Source organism: Sciurus carolinensis, chromosome 1, assembly GCF_902686445.1.
Source record: "Sciurus carolinensis chromosome 1, mSciCar1.2, whole genome shotgun sequence".
Taxonomy (NCBI): domain Eukaryota; kingdom Metazoa; phylum Chordata; class Mammalia; order Rodentia; family Sciuridae; genus Sciurus; species Sciurus carolinensis.
In genome coordinates, this window is record NC_062213.1 from 63,229,568 (window position 1) to 63,246,855 (window position 17,288).

At 37.3% G+C, this 17,288-nt stretch overlaps 1 protein-coding gene and 1 non-coding gene across 2 annotated transcripts in view; one reads left to right on the forward strand and one right to left on the reverse strand.

The window, feature by feature from the left end:
* Window positions 1-16,424, forward strand: part of Trpa1 (transient receptor potential cation channel subfamily A member 1) — a 51,680-nt gene extending 35,256 nt beyond the window's left edge. Inside the window, exons 19-27 of the mRNA XM_047567045.1 lie at window positions 162-324; window positions 1,113-1,202; window positions 2,694-2,863; window positions 4,704-4,833; window positions 5,238-5,420; window positions 9,118-9,186; window positions 12,927-13,037; window positions 14,731-14,828; window positions 15,629-16,424. Of these exons, the coding sequence (XP_047423001.1) occupies window positions 162-324; window positions 1,113-1,202; window positions 2,694-2,863; window positions 4,704-4,833; window positions 5,238-5,420; window positions 9,118-9,186; window positions 12,927-13,037; window positions 14,731-14,828; window positions 15,629-15,839 (1,225 nt within the window). The 3' untranslated portion in view covers window positions 15,840-16,424. The remainder of the gene's footprint in view (window positions 1-161; window positions 325-1,112; window positions 1,203-2,693; window positions 2,864-4,703; window positions 4,834-5,237; window positions 5,421-9,117; window positions 9,187-12,926; window positions 13,038-14,730; window positions 14,829-15,628) is intronic.
* Trnag-ccc (transfer RNA glycine (anticodon CCC)) lies at window positions 15,251-15,327 on the reverse strand. The gene has a single exon. It is a non-coding gene; the product is annotated as a tRNA-Gly (tRNA).
* Window positions 16,425-17,288: the final 864 nt, after the last annotated feature.

Sequence of the window (17,288 nt, forward strand, 5' to 3'; positions counted from 1 at the left end):
TCTGAAATCGACGAAAGTAAATTAGAAGATGTGTTTGGTTCTAAAATTCAGTGAATTTACCAAATAGATTTCTGAGAGATTTTAACTACTTTTCGTACAGGTATCCTGAGTAAATATCTTTGTTTGAAATGACTCAATTATTTTTGCTTGTTTATTTGTAGGTGTGCCTATGGATTTAGAGCCCATATGATGAACCTAGGATCTTACTGCCTCGGTCTCATACCTATGACCCTTCTTGTTATAAATATAAAGCCAGGAATGGCTTTCAACTCAACTGGAATCATCAATGAAACTCGTGATCATTCGGAAATATTAGACACTACGGTATTTTCTAACTTCAACTCTTTCAAATAAAGGATTAAAAATGTATTTTTTCCTTAGTCATACCACCCCCATAATAAATCTGAACTATCAGGATTTTGATATTGTAAATACAATACATGGTATATGGTATGAATTTCTTCAAATATTCCTTGTAGAATTAAGAGGGAATATGATAGGTTACTAAATGAATTTGTAACTAATTTAAAAGGAATTGATATGTATGATCTAGCTTGAATGCTGAAGTGCAATACTTTACCATATATCTTTATAATAGCAGATTTGTGGTTGCCAGGGACTACAGAGAAAGAGAAATGGGGAGAGATGCTTAATGGGCATAAGATTTCCATTTGGGACTGAAAAAGCTATAGAACTAGATGGTGGTAATGGTGGTATAAGATTATGAGTGTGTTTTATGCCATGGAACTATGTTTTAAAATGTATATGTAAAATGTAAAGTTTTTAAATTAGCAAATTTATGTTATGTGTATTTTACCACAATTTTTTAAAAAAAGTAGAGGTCTGCAGATTTGTATTCCTTTAGAATTCAATTGGTAATTTTTGAAACTCTCTTAATAAGAAAATATGAAGTGAGCATGTATCATATCAACTAAATGATATGAATATTAGCATCACAATGATTTTCTGTATAATTCAGATGTGAGCAGTACATAAATGAAACAAACAGAAAATGAAATAAATACTTAGTAGTGGGAAAGTATGAAGCCACTAAAATGTTGTTTTATTTTATATCCTTCATAACTATTTGTCTTATACATTTTTCATTTCAGAACTCATATGCTATACAAGTTTGTATGATTTTAGTTTTTTTATCAAGTATATTTGGATATTGCAAAGAAGTGGTTCAGATTTTCCAACAGGTACATAACACGTTTTATATCTTGAAAGTTGCAAGTATTTTAATATGCATTAATTATTTGATAAGCAATTATTGGAAGTAGTGTAATGTCATAATAAAATCACATAGCTTGGCTAATGTAGACCTTTAAAATAAGCAGAAACTTTTTAAAAATACATGATTTCAGGTAAGGTCAGTATCCATTTGATGTATCTGAAAAGAAGATGTTCCATTTTTACTAATCCAGATGAATCTGACTGGCTACAAATAATTGTTATGAATAACTTTCATGTGTTTTCTCTTATATCATTTTTACTGTTTTGTTAAAATAGTAGTTAGGTTTGAATTTGATCATTTTAAATGTAATCATTTACAAAGAATTTATCTGGCTTAAGACTCAAATGGTTCTCTGAATTCTTTCTTTAGTAGAGATATCATTCTTAATTGGATAAAATTTCAAGTTATAATAAAAATTGGAAAAATGTTATGACATATTATTTTACTTTGCACTTTATATTTTCAAATGGTAACCAAGTTCAGATCAGACCCAAGTATTGTGCAAATGATCTGCAGGTCCTCGCTTTGATTGATAAATGGGTCGTATTTCTGTGTAGAGGTTTAACCTTTCATTATTTGTGTTTTTGTGGGACATTTTGTGAATATTATTTTATAAATCATATAACTCTGATACATAAAACACCTCCCTTTCTGTGCAAATTTCTTTGTGCATTGTGTTCCTGCATGCACAGATGTTTACATTAAAGAATGATGATAATAATGAGGCTTTCCATTTAATTAGTTATACTTTACAAAGACTTCTAATTATATACTGTAAGTAAATTGTCAAAATTCTGAGAGACCCTATTGTTCTACTTTACCTTAAGTGATTTAAGGCATACAATATAATCTCTTGTCATTGTTTTCATTTTCTTAAAATGAAAATTGCAGATTATAGTTTAAATTGAACTATTAAGTTTATATAGTCTGACAGATTTGACTCCATGTTTTCTTACTGATGGTCTACCCTATATGAAATTTAATGCCCCAAATGTGAAATTTTTTAAGAATACCATTATGATTTTTTCTCGTATCCTGGTGAAATCTCAGTGAAGGTCTCAAACCTCTTTAGAGGCAGACATAGTTTATATGGATCCAGAGAGAACCACATATTCCTATATGGACACAAAGATCTCAGAAATTACTAAACCAACTAGTCCCCTAGAAGTTACCTTATGATAGAATGGGCTCTGTAGGGTAAGCCCCCAAGTTTGTAGTATTTTCTTAGGCATCAGACTCTCATTGCACCAGGTCAACTGATAATTTTGGGCCATCTTCAGCACTGATGCATACCTCAGGGGCCCAGGGGCTCTAAAGCAACCCAGGATGGCAGGAAGTGACTTCTTGGTCATATTAGATGTGTATATTTATGTGTGCACACATTCACATGCACATATGTGTATCCACAAGATACAGGTTTCTGTATGTGATAATTGTTCATTATTGTCAATCCCAGAAAAGGAATTACTTTTTGGATTATAACAATGCCTTGGAATGGATCATCTACACAACCAGCATCATTTTCGTACTACCCTTATTTGTTAATGTGCCGGCACATGTGCAGTGGCAATGTGGAGCAATTGCAATATACTTCTATTGGATGAACTTCTTATTGTATCTTCAGAGGTAAAGCCAGTTTGAATTATTTCTACATCCTTTAAATATTTTTAACATCAAATGTAAAACTATTTTAAGTGATATGAATTTAAAATGGACTTATTCTTTTTTTCCAGTTGTTTGAAAATGTGAAGGTATATATATTTCATATCCTATTAAGAAGAGGCAGGGGGTTGTGGAATTCAGAGTGTAGACTAGGGTCTTTCAACCTCAGCACTACTGAACTTTTGGGTTAGTTAATTCTCTTTCTGTGTGTATGTGTGTGGGGACCTCTCTTGTGTATTATGAAATGCTTGGCAGCATCCCTTTATTCTACCCACTAGATACTGGTAGTACCCACCCCATCCCAGTTTTGACAACCCAGATCTATCCAGACATTACTAAATGCCCAATTAGTGCCGAATCTGCCTTGTCAAGAACCACTAGTCTAAGGGCTGGGGCTGTAGCTCAGTGGTAGAGCACTTGCCTCGCACATGTGAGGCACTGGGTTTGATCCTCAGCACCACAGAAAAATAAATAAATAAAGATATTGTGTCCATCTACAACTAAAATGATATTAAAAAAATAAAAAAAGAACCACTGGTCTGGAGAGATCTAGATTAAATGTGGAGAGTAAATGAGAATAGAAGTTCTGCCAGTTCTTTTTTTACTTGATATTATTTGACAAGCATTTACTTTTAAATGATAAAATAAAATGTTCAAAATGAAATGATAAGTAGTATGGGAAATAAAAGTGGTACTAAAAATAAGAGGAAAAATAAGTCCCAAATTCCCCCCTACTTCTCACATTTTCTGTTGTTGAATTAGATGTTATTTCACGTTGCTTTCACAATGAATAAATGTTATGTCATTAATTGTACCATATAAAAGAAGTTAAAGCACGGCAGTGAGTAACTTGCTGACAATCTCTGCTAGCAAGTCAAGACGTAAGTATTTAAACAGTCTGCTGACTCCAGGGTTTATGCATTTTCCACTGTCCCATCCACATTGCTGTGTCAGGAGCACAGTGATCTTGCACCTTGGAGAGAACCTGGTGTCAAGAGGTTCAAGTCAGGCTTCTGATCTGTCATTCCTTTTGTTCTGTTGTCAGTGACCTTGGCGAGTTTTTCAACATCTTTGGGAACTTAACTGAAGTTCTTTTCAAATTTTTAAAAATTTGCTTTATTTTTTGATTGACATATCATGTGTATATATATATATATATATATATATATATTATTTGTGAGATACAATGCGATGTTTTGATTTTTGTATATATTGGGTGGTAACAGTTTTTAAATCCTGTGATTCCCTCTTTTGGTAAGTAAAATTTGGCAAAGGAGAAGCACAAGCTAGTGACCAGATGACACACCTGTTGTCTATACAAACATTCCACCACACAGGGTGCTGGGGTGAGGAAGCAAAAGGGTCATGAGAATGGCTGAATGCGAATCATGTCTTGTGCCCTGTAGTAGGGGGTCTTCAAGAACACAACCTCATGCAGTCAACCTCTGCTTGGTGCATTGCACAATTTATTTCTACAATTCCTTTAGGAAGCATTTGGCATCATTCTCTTTGATATTGGGGAGCTATGGGGTTTTCTCTGCTATTTTGGTTGAAGTAACATCTAGTGCTCAAGTGGGAAAATGATAAAGGTAAACATTAGAAAAAAGGAGGCAAAGGTCATTCAATGAGCTTCCTGAAAATAATGCTTAATTATTCATGAATTTTCCTAAGTCTTGTTTTCAAAATAGGCTTAATGATCTCACCTCTGAAACCTTTAACTGATTTAATTAACGATAAATTTTGTCACTCAATGCAATATACTCTGACTATAAAAGTGAATAAATATACTTTTTTATTTTTCTAGATTTGAAAATTGTGGAATTTTCATTGTTATGCTGGAAGTAATTTTGAAAACTTTGCTGAGGTCTACAGTAGTATTTGTCTTCTTGCTTTTGGCATTTGGACTCAGTTTTTATGTCCTTCTGAATTTACAGGTGAGATAGTTGTATCAGTATTTGATTTCATCACTGTGAATATTAAAAATATAGTTGTACTTAAATCTTGATTGCCTAGAAAATAAAAAAAAATATTTTTTCATCTCAATATATCTTCAATATTTATTGCAGAAAAAATAAAAGTAGAAAAAGAGATGTTTTCTATTATTAAAAAGTTTGCTTAAAATATATGATTTGCTTAATATATACAATGATATGTGTACAAAAGATCTTTTTAATAATTTTGTTATAGTTTACTAATATTTCTTTTGACCACATTTTAGTAGCTACTTGCCTATGACTTTTAAAAAAGTATTCTATGTTTTTGTCATCTTGCTCTCTGGGAAATACTTGTGCATTACACACATTCTGCATTTCATTTTGACCTTTCTGTCTTCTCTCAGGATGCCTTCAGCTCTCCATTGCTTTCCATAATCCAGACCTTCAGCATGATGCTAGGAGATATCAATTACCGAGATGCCTTCCTAGAACCGTTTCTGAGGAATGAATTGGCATATCCAGTTCTGTCCTTTGCACAACTTATTGTCTTCACAATGTTTGTCCCAATTGTCCTCATGAATTTACTTGTAAGTAGTTTATCTTTGTATTTTCTCTGTGTTGATCATAATAATTATTCTTAGCTTCTTTGATGTCCCTTTCCTGGGGGGAGATGGATGTATATAGCTTCATGTTGCTACAACAAATGCCTGAGGCAAGTAACTTACAAAGAGAATAACTTTACTTAACTCCCAGTTCTGGAGGTTCAAAGGCTTGGTATTGGTATTGGCTCAGTTCTGGTGTGGGCAGCAGAGGGTGGCATATAATGGTGGGAACACATATACGAACAAAACAATAACATCTCAAACTACAGCAGAGAGAAAGAGTATGGGTGGGGTCCCACAATCCCTTTCAAGGGCGTTCCCCCAATGACCTAAGGACCTCCCCACCAGGCCTCACCTCTTTAAAGTTCACAGCATCTCTTAATACCTTCACCCTGGGGACCAGGCCTTTACATATGGATGTGTAGGGGTCCAAACCATAGCAATGGAAAAAGTGCTACTGCAAAATCTATTCATTCAGTTCATACATAGTGCCTGGGGTATACCAGGGACATCAAGAGGCTCAGGAGGGTGTGCATTCAGTTGACAAATAATTGCCAAGAATCTACTACACGCCAGGCACTGTTGCAGATTCTTAAAAATGGTAGTGAACAAAATAGATCAATATGATTACAAACCAGTCAGGAATTAGGCAATAATGAGTTAATATGCAAGATAATGTAATGGGGGCGATAAATGGAGCAAAGAACTAGAAAGAGTAAGATAATGAAGGTGATGGTATGGGCTTCTTTGGAGTTGGGAAGGATGTCAGAGACTAGGCAAAGACCTTTGTAGAGTGTATTGTCTTTACCTTGACTTTCTCATTAACCAGAGATTCAAGCGGGGAAGAGGCTCTCCTTTAGAGGCTGTTGGCTGCATTCAGATGCCACCTTTAACCAAGTCAAAGTCTAGACACACTCAGCAGACAGGGGAGTGCTCTTCACATGGGATTTTCTAGAGAATTTTCTCAAATTGGGACATCTTTGCTGATGCAGACAAAAGTGCCTCCTGGTCCCAGGACCTTTGAAAATTCTAGTTGGCATGATGAAGATTGTTTTGCCCTTATCTGTTTGTGCATATATGCATGCATTCTACATGTTTTTTTGGAGTCTGACTCTGTAACCCAGACTGTGTCAGGTAGTGTTTTGGGAAAGAAATAATGCAGACTCCTTAGTGTTTTGATTCACTTATCTGATACAACTCCAGAGTTTTTTTAATCCTTGAAAAATAAAGGCTAGTACTAGGAATCATAGAGAATGATACAAGCCCACATTCTCTTATAATGGCTTATATCTGGGAAGATGATTATTCACAAGATAATTTGGGTTAGTAGTCAGCTTCACACAATGATGATGTACACACCCAGCTCCCACTGAGCATCTCTACCTGCATGTCCCAAGGAAAAATCAAACTCCACAGAGCCAAGACTGAAGCCATCTTTCCTTCAAAATCTGTTGCCACTTCTCAGTAGCATCTCCTACTGGTCTTACATCATTGAAAGCTATTCTTGACCCGTCCCTCCACTTTCCCTCATTTCTTTCCATAGTTATTTGCCTCTTATGTCTACTCCAGCTGGCTTGCACCCTCATGGCTCTCTTCAAAACTGCTGCAGTAGTCTGAAGAGGTTCTACCTACTAATACTTCTCAAATTCTTCCTACATATCTTCACTACAGAGATGGCTAATAAAACCTGCCAGGGGCTCACCTATTTTTTGGAGTTTTTTTTTTTTTTTGGTATTGGGGTTGAACTCAGGGGTGCTTAATTACTGAGCTGCATGCCCTGCCCTTTTTAAAATTTTATTTAGAGACAGGAACTCACTGATTTGCTTAGGACCTCGCTAAGTTGCTGAGGCTGGTTTTGAATCTGCCATCCTCCTACCTCAACCTTGAGCCACTGGGATTACAGGCCTGTACCGCTATGTCTGGCAGTCTCTGTGATCTTGATCTTACTCAGATCTTACCAAAGTCTCACCTTTTCCAGGAGTGTGCCTGCTTTCCTTCATGCTTCCTGGACTCTGCATAGGCTCTTTCTTTTGCCTGGAAAACTATCCCACCATGGATTAACTCTAAACTTTCAAAACTCAGCTTAAGTGTCATGTCTTCTGGGCAGAGTTCCTTAACCAATGCCCTCATCCCCCATTACTTTAATCAGAATTGGCTGCTGCCTCTTCAAGTTATCATGGTTTTGAGGATACAATCACAGATAATAAAATCTACTTTTTTAGGGTTTGGGGAAGATTAAATTATCTAACACAAAACACTTAAAATGGTGCTTGGCACATGATCCAATGAACGATAACTATTAAAGGTTGATAATTGATCTGTTTTGTGTATCCTAAACTGAAATGTGTTCAGATCCCAGGCAAGCATCTTAAATGTGTGAAGAAGAAAATATGAGATGATCGGTTTTGATTTGGGCTGCTGTAACTTGGGGAGAACCGCCATCTAAAGACTTGCTAATTTAAAACAAAAATCATGACAAATAAAGCCCATTTGCTGAGCATGTATTGTTCTCAATGCCAGTTTGCCACTTCTAGAATATATTCTCACACTGTTCATTCATTGAGCAAAAGTTTTGTATACTGTGTGCACAGTATACAAAACAGTGGACATACAGCAATGAGCAGGCAGACAGAACTCTTCTCTGGGATTGCTGGCTTTGAGCTCCCTGAGAGCAGTTACTGGCTTTTCCTCTGTGGTGCAGCTTCCAGGATGCCAACTCAGCAGAGACAGGGACTAAGTACCTAAAAAATAATTAAAAGAATGAGCCAATTTAATTAGATTGAATAGATCTGAACCAACAGCTTCCCCTCACCTGATTCTATCTAGTCATGGATTTCTAGAAGGATTTCTCACCAGAGTTTTACCTACCACTGAATTGTACCTTCTTCTGCAAACATGTATGAGATATAAACTCTTATTCCCTCAGGTTAATGTTTTAACTTTACATGTTGTCAAGTCACTTTTATATGCTTTAGTTACTCAATTCCTGGAGTTTCTCACCATGTTGCATGGCCACCCCCAGTTGCATTTGATATCACATCTCCCATGTCCTCTCCAAAAAGAACATATTTTTATCTTAAAATGGGTTGCATTTTAATCTGTATGTCTTAAGCTTTTATGATAATAGTTAAGATCATTGTACTGAAGACAGCACTTGGCACATGATAAACATACCCTGAATTCTGAACAAAGGTCTATGGGGTTTGTAGTTCTCTGTAAGGCATATTAGCAAAGCATTACTCAACCATTGCTAGTAGATCACATGCCCACTCCTCCACTTTGGACAGAGAGACCTTACTGAGTGGTTATACCCTGCAAAGGTTAAACACTGACACCTCATCAACGAGGTGACAGTCTTAGACGGGGCCCTTGGGAGTGATTAGCACATGATGGTGAGTCCTCATGAATAGGATTTGTGCCTGTATTAAAAGGACATGAGAAGCTTGTTGGACTCTTTTGCCCCCTACCACGTGAGAACACATAGAACCCATTCTGTGAGGAATCACTGCATCTGTTAGTGCTTTTATTCTGGAGGTTTCCCAACCTCTAGAACTGTGATCATTTTATGCTGTTTCTAATGTACTCAGCCTGAGGTATTTGGCTGTAGAAGCCTGAATAGACTAAAACATACCTGAAGTGCATTTTTAGTTGTGCCATGATTAAATTTTGTGTTGTACTTCAGATCGGTTTGGCAGTTGGTGACATTGCTGAGGTACAGAAACACGCATCATTGAAGAGGATTGCTATGCAGGTAAGTATTATATTCATTTATATATTTATTGAAATGCATAGTGTCGTAACTATTTGCAATAAGAATAGCAGGTTTTTTATATTCATATTTACTATGGATATTTTCTCAATACTGAGGATTTATATCCTATGTCTGCTTACATGTTCTCTGGCAAACCTGCTGTAGTCAAAGTTACTGAGAATGATGAAAAATGTCCTAGAACAATCTAAGCAGAGAAATGTAGACACTACCTGGACCTGTTTATGACAACACATGGCCAAAAACATAGCTAGTAGCTAGACCAAGAACATCACTGGTGTGAGGTATTACGTATTATCATAGCCCATGCATTCAAAGGAGCTCCTGATATTTTAGTATGGAATCATGGGGTCCCCAAGCCTGTTTTATATTTAAGTTTTAACTGTATCCATGATACTTTTGTCCTTATGGATATCCTGTCATTTTTCTAGATAATTTGCTGTAAATTTTGCTGTAATCAAGGCTTTTGCATAGGTCCTTGACTACTGAATCTTGTGAGGTAGTTTTCTATCAGAGAACACAGTTATTTCTATGCTCTTTATTGTATTATCTTTAAATTTCAAATTGGAATGCAGAATTTCAGATGATCCGTAGAATGTATGCATTCAGAAACTTACGCCAGTTCAAGAAAGAAAAACCCATGCTAAAATATAACTTTATTCAAAAAACAATGTCCCAGCACATGGTATGTATACTGTATGGTACAACTTAGTGTGAGAACTCAGAGGAAATAAAGGGATGTGATCTATGACTTTATTAAGATGTGCCTACTTATCATACCAACTACACATTCAAAGAATGAAAGATCAAAACTCAACTGAGAACTATTCTTAAACTTTATGCTGTATGACTTAGCTGTGTATTGTACAGAGAGTATGGGACATCTAGAAAACAAAAATATATGAATTAAATGGTTACCAGGTACAGAAAATAAATGCAAAACAATTAAGGGAAATTACATAGAAGAAGTGGGATGAGTGAGCATCGAGAGCTGGTGGGTTTTTAAAGGGCAGTGAGACAGTTCCATGTCGCCGCCCGTGGCAACAATCCTGTGGATATTTATTACCGCCTATAGCAACAATTGCGCGGGTATTTATCGGAGGTGGACTAGAAATAAACTACTTCTATTTCTGTGCTGCTTCCTTGCTTGCTTGCTTTTTTAGAAGAAGAGAGGCTTCTTTGAGAGGAAGAGAGACTTTGCTTAGAGGAAGAGAGACTTTGCTTAAAGGAAGAGAGACTTTGCTTATAGAGAAAGTTTTAGAGAAAGAGAGGCTTGCTACGCTTATCAGAGATCTATTTCTTCTTAGAGTTCTGCTGCTTCTTCTTAGAGGTGCGTCCTGCATCCTGTGAACTAGGTGCTATCTATCTGTGATCTATGACCTAGAGCTGTGTTCTCAGTTCTCTGCTCTACGATCTGCCTTCTGCCGCTGCCTGCTGATTACTGCTTGCTGCTTCTTCTCTCTGCTTGCTGCTGTTTCTTGCCTTCTGCCGCTTCTTGCCTTCTGCCTACTGCCCGCTTATATTCCCTCCAGGAGGTGGAGAGTGGGGCCATGCCAGTTGAGATCAGGCAAGGAGCCAGCTGCCCTATCATGGCAAAGGTTAAAACGAGCAGGCCCGAGCAGGAGCACTCGGGAACACCTGTGCATGTGTTGTGTGCATGGACTTAATTGAATACGGCCAATGATAAATCACCTGGGTGTGCTTATATTAATCAACCTCCTCACTGCCAATGTGATCAAAACAACCTCTGGCTGGCCGCCAGGTGCCATCCCGGCGCAGCCCACATGGCACAGCCCCCAACAGTTCCAGAAAGGAGAGATGCAGGGGAACAAAGGCCCAAGGCATAACTAGGGGAAGTGGGTGAGGTGCTGTTATGAGGCCTCCTTGCCTGAAGTGTGGTTCATGTGAGAGGGTAATAAGGTTGTTCTAGCTGATGAGGGCTTTGTTCCAAAACAGCAAAGAAAAACCTTCACTTTGCAATAAAAGGCAGAAAATGACAAAGTACTTTGAGTTATCCTGTTAATTTAGAGTTATTATCAGTCCTCACAAAATGAAAATGGTATTTAAGATGATCTGCTTGTTATGTTGACTTAGTGGGAAAAGACTGGAACAAGAGAGAGCTAACGGTAGGTTATGACTCTAGGGAGGATGAAGTTCAGGGCTCCAGGTAGGTGGATAGGAGAAAAACTCCAGCAGTGGCTCTTAACTGCCCTAAGAGTGCTTTAAAACACCAGGGGAAATAAATAAAAAGAATAGTGTAGACAAAAGCACTAGATAAAATGTTCTAGGAAAGCCCACTAAAGTCCCATGATAGGAGGGCGGAGTTGAAAAGCGTGAGCCTACATTGTATTTACTCTGGTCCCTGAAACCAAACAGCACAAAGTCTCAGACCTTGTTTGTTCTTTGTTTTGGATCAAGAACAGCATTGACTAGAAAGCTAGGATGTCCTTTTCTTCTTTCCCCTGAGTTATTTTTAAGCAATTTTTTACATCAATTGTGAAACCTCTGTTTGCAACCCCTCCAGGACCATGTTTGAGAAAGGCTATCTGGTAGCTCCTATATATGAACAGGGTTTGGACACACCATGTTGGCAAACTTGGGGCTTGAATAAATTGACTTCAAGTAAATAAATAATAACAAGTAACCTCTAAAAAATAAATATGGCAAGGGGTAAGGAATATTACCCTAAAGACCCAAGGGGACAAAAGGAACTCAGAAAAGTATTATAGAAAAATCAAAGAAAATATCTAACTGGTATTGCTAGCAAAGTACAAGAAAACATAGTTTTTCTTGAAGATGAAACTAACATACAGGAAGTTAGGGGTGGTAAGCACTATAAAAATAGCAGGGAGCCAGACAGTGAGTGTCTTGTGGGAGGCCGTGGAGGCTACAGCTTTAAGCCATATATGGTCAGGGAAGTTCTTACCATCTCATCTTTTATAACTATCAATCACCTAAACATCCAGGTATTGAAAAACATATGGTCATAGATTAGAAAGCAAATCTCACTGTATGGAAATTACAAAAAATATTTCTAAGCAACTGACACAAAGGATTATAAAAAAGTGTGAAAGATAAACTTGGCCAACACAAAAGGAAAGTTTAAAAATAAATGAATTAAACTAAATGAAAACTCAAAGCAGGAGCATTAAGCGAGATAAAATATTATACCTTCCCAAGTAGAAATTTATTCACTATACCATTTGCACCTGAGAGCATAGCATAAAAATTCACCAAATCCTCTTAGACATACTAGTTCTATTTTTTTTTTATTTTTATTTTTTATTTTTTACTGCTTACCTTTATGCTCCTCCAGTTAGGCACTCCTTTCTCTCCCTTCTACATTCATACCATTCCACTCTCCAGCTGTGATATTTGGCAGTATTGTAATGCCCCAAGAATGTTTCTTCTTTATCTCTCCAATGTTGACCACAGTCCCTGAAAACTAAACACCTGCTGACCTAAATGGGATTATTCCCTTAACAGCCTATCCCCACCCCAGCAGATTGCTTTCCTTGTCCTGTGGGTGGATGAGGGAGGGGAAAAGGTGGGGGAACTTGACTGAGCAAGGGACTGAGAGTCCTAGCCAGCCCAGCTTCTGTGCATAAATAAGGACACAGGAATCAATCTTCATTTTGCCATCCTCATGATTACTTCTGTGCAGTGTAAGACTTCCAGATATTAATTCATAATTCTATCAATAAATCCAAAATACACTTTAGGTGGAACTTCACACCAGCTTAGAGAAGAAGCTACCACTCTGGTTCTTACATAAAGTAGATCAGAAGTCCATCATCGTGTATCCCAATAGGCCCAGACATGGCAGGATTTTGGTAAGTTTCATTCCTTATGTTATCCCACCGTTGCCCTGTTATGGGCTCTGATTCTGCTCTGCTTGTGAGAAAGAAGTAGTTGTAGGGTTGTTTATTATTATTATTAAAATAATTGATTAACACAATGTGAAAATGACAGTCGTTGGGCAAGGAGACTTCTGTTTTCTTCCAGGTGGCTCATCCACAGCATCCAAATTAAATATGCCCACGTACCTGGGAGAGCAGACAGGTGGTAGACCAGTGGTAGCCTTTCAGTGTCTTGTTTTTTTACTTTACAGGTGTACCTTATTTCTTTTTCCTGTCACTTCCCACTTAGATTTATGTGTAGATATATGTACATGTATATATGTGCATGTATGTCTATACATAGAGCACATGATAAAGAACACACATAAGCACTCACAAATACACATACATGGAGAAAGTCCACTATAGAAATGATACAAAATGATCAAAGATCAAGCAAGATCATCACCTTTAATGGAAAAGGGATTGTACCAAGAGTCAGAGGTTCTGGGTACTAATCCTGACCATGCTGAATTCTCCCATCTCTATAACTATTCTTCCTTAGTTCTTTGCAGTTATTTTTAATTTGTATAGTCCTAAAATGGTAAAACTTGATATAAGAATTATCTAAACTTTATTCACAATATCTCCCATCCTGTTTCACTCAAGTGAATTGCAATTGCAATCTAAACACTAAATCCAGTACTTCATTTCTCCCACTGAAAGCATGCCTTTGAGTTCCAGGGCCCTGTATTCAGCTGATTACTTGACATTACCACTGCCTGTCATGAAGCTACTTCAAATTCAGCATTACAAAACCAACCTTCACTCCTCCATGTCTCACCCCCTCTTCACATCACCTATAGAAAGACAGTGAAAAAGTTCTCATCTTCCTCTAAAGGTCTTCATTGCAATTTACATCAACACTATTCCTTTACCTATGCAAGCCAGTAATCCAGATGTCATCCTGACATCTCCCCTCCCTCCTCGTCTCCCTGCAAGTCCATCCCTACATTTGGTACCTTTGATTTTCTGGGAGGCCTGTGCAAGTAGCCAAGTTCTCTTACCTGGACTCCTAAAATGATCTTGTTCTTGGTCATTTCAGATTGGCCCTTAACCCTCTCCAGTCCAGTCCACCCATGGATTAAAGGACACTAAGCTGGGGGTATGACTCAGTGGTAGGGCACTTGCCTGGCTGCACAAGGCCTGGGTTTAATCCTCCCCCCAATAAAAAGAGGACACTAAATTAAAACAAAGTTCATTAAAATTATATTTCAGATTTTCCTATGTGAAATTCATTCATTAGTTCAGTCATGTCAGATAATGTTGCAGAGCAGTTTTAAAGAATTGGTGAATCTTGGGTGGAATATCACCACCCATAATGGGCATTATTTCATGAGAATTTATTAAATGATTCAGTTCAGCCCTTTCCTAAACACTTATCTACCCCGTTTTATGCCTTCTTATTGTTTGCACAAGTTTTACTTACTTTTTATATGACTTCATTTTATAACTTTGTACAGGGCTGTTTCTCACAGTAGACAGTGAGCTCTCTGAGGTCCACAGCTGTGGCTTATGAACAGATGCACTTAGTGAACCTGGTTCAATGGCTGACTATTGGTGTGTGCATAGGAAAGAGTTCCTGAAATAAATTCAACCTGAGTAACTATTATGTTTTATCCAACAGCGTTTATTTCATTACCTCTTTGGTACCCAGGAAATAAGACAAGAAATATCAAATACTGATACATGTTTAGAAATAGAAATATTGAAACAGAAATACCGGTATGTATTTTTTCCTTCTACCTATATTTGAGAATTTAAAACTCTGACATAATAATGTGTAGTATATAGTTATATTGCATATTGGTCTTTATTTCCTATATGAAGACATGCTTTGTTGACTGATATAGATGGAGTATTGAGGATCATGAGACTTTTTTTTTAGGACCCTGAAACTTATTTGGCACTCTTCACCAATCAGTTTGCCTTCTAAGAAATAAGTGAATAAAAATTAAAATGGTGTTTTCCTTACTCTTGGGGGCAGTGTTATAAACTGCATTCACCATGAGCTATCTGAATTCATAAAGCAAAACTCTGAAAACCTTTGAGGATCTGTGGAGTAGCTGTGTAGTGGACAGTAGGTAAGCATGAGGGTTTTAGCATTAGTTTACCCTTTTAAACCTCTACTTAACTTTTTTTGTGTGTGTATGGTGCTGGGGATTGAACCCAGGGCCTTGTGCATGGGAGGCAAACACTCTACCAACTGAGCTATATCCCCAGCCCTACTTAACTATTTACTAGCTCTGTGTCCCTGGAAAACTTGCTTAACCTTTCTGTGCAATAGTTGCTTGTCTGTAAGCTTGGAACAACAACAACAACAACAACTGGCCATGAACTAATCTTGTACTTTGGGAAAATCACTGAAACTTCAATGCAATGTATTCATTGGGAGTATTGTGACTACCAGAAAGCTGTTATTATCTGTGCCCATTTAATTTAGAACATTATGGAATGTTCTACCTATATTCAGAAAGGTTCAAAGAAGAGCTGACAATAAACTCATGAAACGTGTGTTCTTTTAGGCTGAAGGACCTCTCTTCTCTCTTGGAGAAGCAGCATGAGCTTATTAAACTCATCATTCAGAAGATGGAGATCATCTCTGAGACAGAAGATGAGGATAACCATTGTTCGTTTCAAGACAGGTTCAAAAAAGAGCGGTTGGAACAAATGAGTAGCAAATGGAATTCCGTGCTGAAAGCAGTCAAGACAAAAACACAGTGCCCAAAGCGTTAGTCTCCCAGACACCGAACAGGGCTTCTTACAGGGGGTGCATGAGTTATTGCATCTCAGTTCACCTAAAAAGAATGAGGAAGGAGCAGAGATCTAATTGATGCCACTACATGGGAAACAGTGGTTCCTGCATTCTCTGTCAAAGTCAATTATTTCTTTCTATTCATGTTTTCTGCCAATCACTAGGAATTGAGAATATTCTGGCAGATTTGTTCAAGTTGGATTTTAATGAAAGGCAATATCATCATTTGAATGCTTACAAAACTTACTTGCTAGAACACACATGTTTAAGGATAAAGGAGTAATAGATGTTAAGTATTAAGCTAGAATGCAAATATCAATACTGGATTCCTGCTTGATAATTATATAAAATAACTTAGATAATAGTCCCAAGTGCTAGATTGAATTCTACCCTATGGAAAGCTTTTCTGTGTTTCAAGAACCTGTGGGTGGCACCCTGTGTACTGTCTGTTCCTACTGTGATAAACAGCCAACCCTTCTTGCTGGACCCAGAACATTCTGTGTTACCTTGAGTCATGTATTTGAAGTCCAAATTAGCAGACATGATATGCAGTATGTGTTATTTCTGTGTATTTCGTTTGTCAATGATCACAATAAATGTAAAACCTATGTAGTCATTCTTCGACAATTATGGTACAAACTTTTTATTGCATTTAGTTTTTTGAGAATTGCAAAAATGCTTCCATCACCATATGCCCTTTCTTCTTCTGATGAACACAGGATGAATTAAATACACACCTCATCACTGATTTGTAACTACACTCTATTCCACCCAGCCTGTCCTTTCTCCAACACTTTTAAATCTCAACTTAGGTAGCATCTGTACTTCAAAATTATCCCTTGAGGTCCCCACTGATTATGTTCCCTGCCTCCTCTGAACTGCTATATGCTGCATTTCTCCTCTGCCCTTTGGCCTATTTGGTGACCGTGATTTGCTTCACCTCTGTTCCCCACCAGGAGGTAGGCTCCCTGAAGCTCACAGTTCATGTCACTGCCAGTCTCAAGTGATAAAAAGATTACATTACACCTTATTTCATGTTTTTCATCCTTTGTAGCTCGTGGCACAGTACGGTGTATATAATAGATGCTCAACAAGTACACATATGTAAATCAAATAAAAATCAGTGAAAATAATAAATATTATAGATCTGAAAGAGACTGCAAGGAAACTCCCTCATAAAAGTATGTTAGTGTCTTTATTCTATTGATTGGTGTCCTAGACAATTTGAAGAATTTGCTTGTAAGTGGTGAAAGAGTTACTAGTACACCATTTTTCTGCCTTTTTTCCTGCTCCTTCAAACAAATTGCAATAGGATTTATTGAGCTTAGGTACCCTGTATGCATGATGTTGTCTATTCCTACCAACACTGCAATATGCTACTGTTACCATTTTAGATAGAAATGGAGAAAATACATCTGGAGTCACTCAAC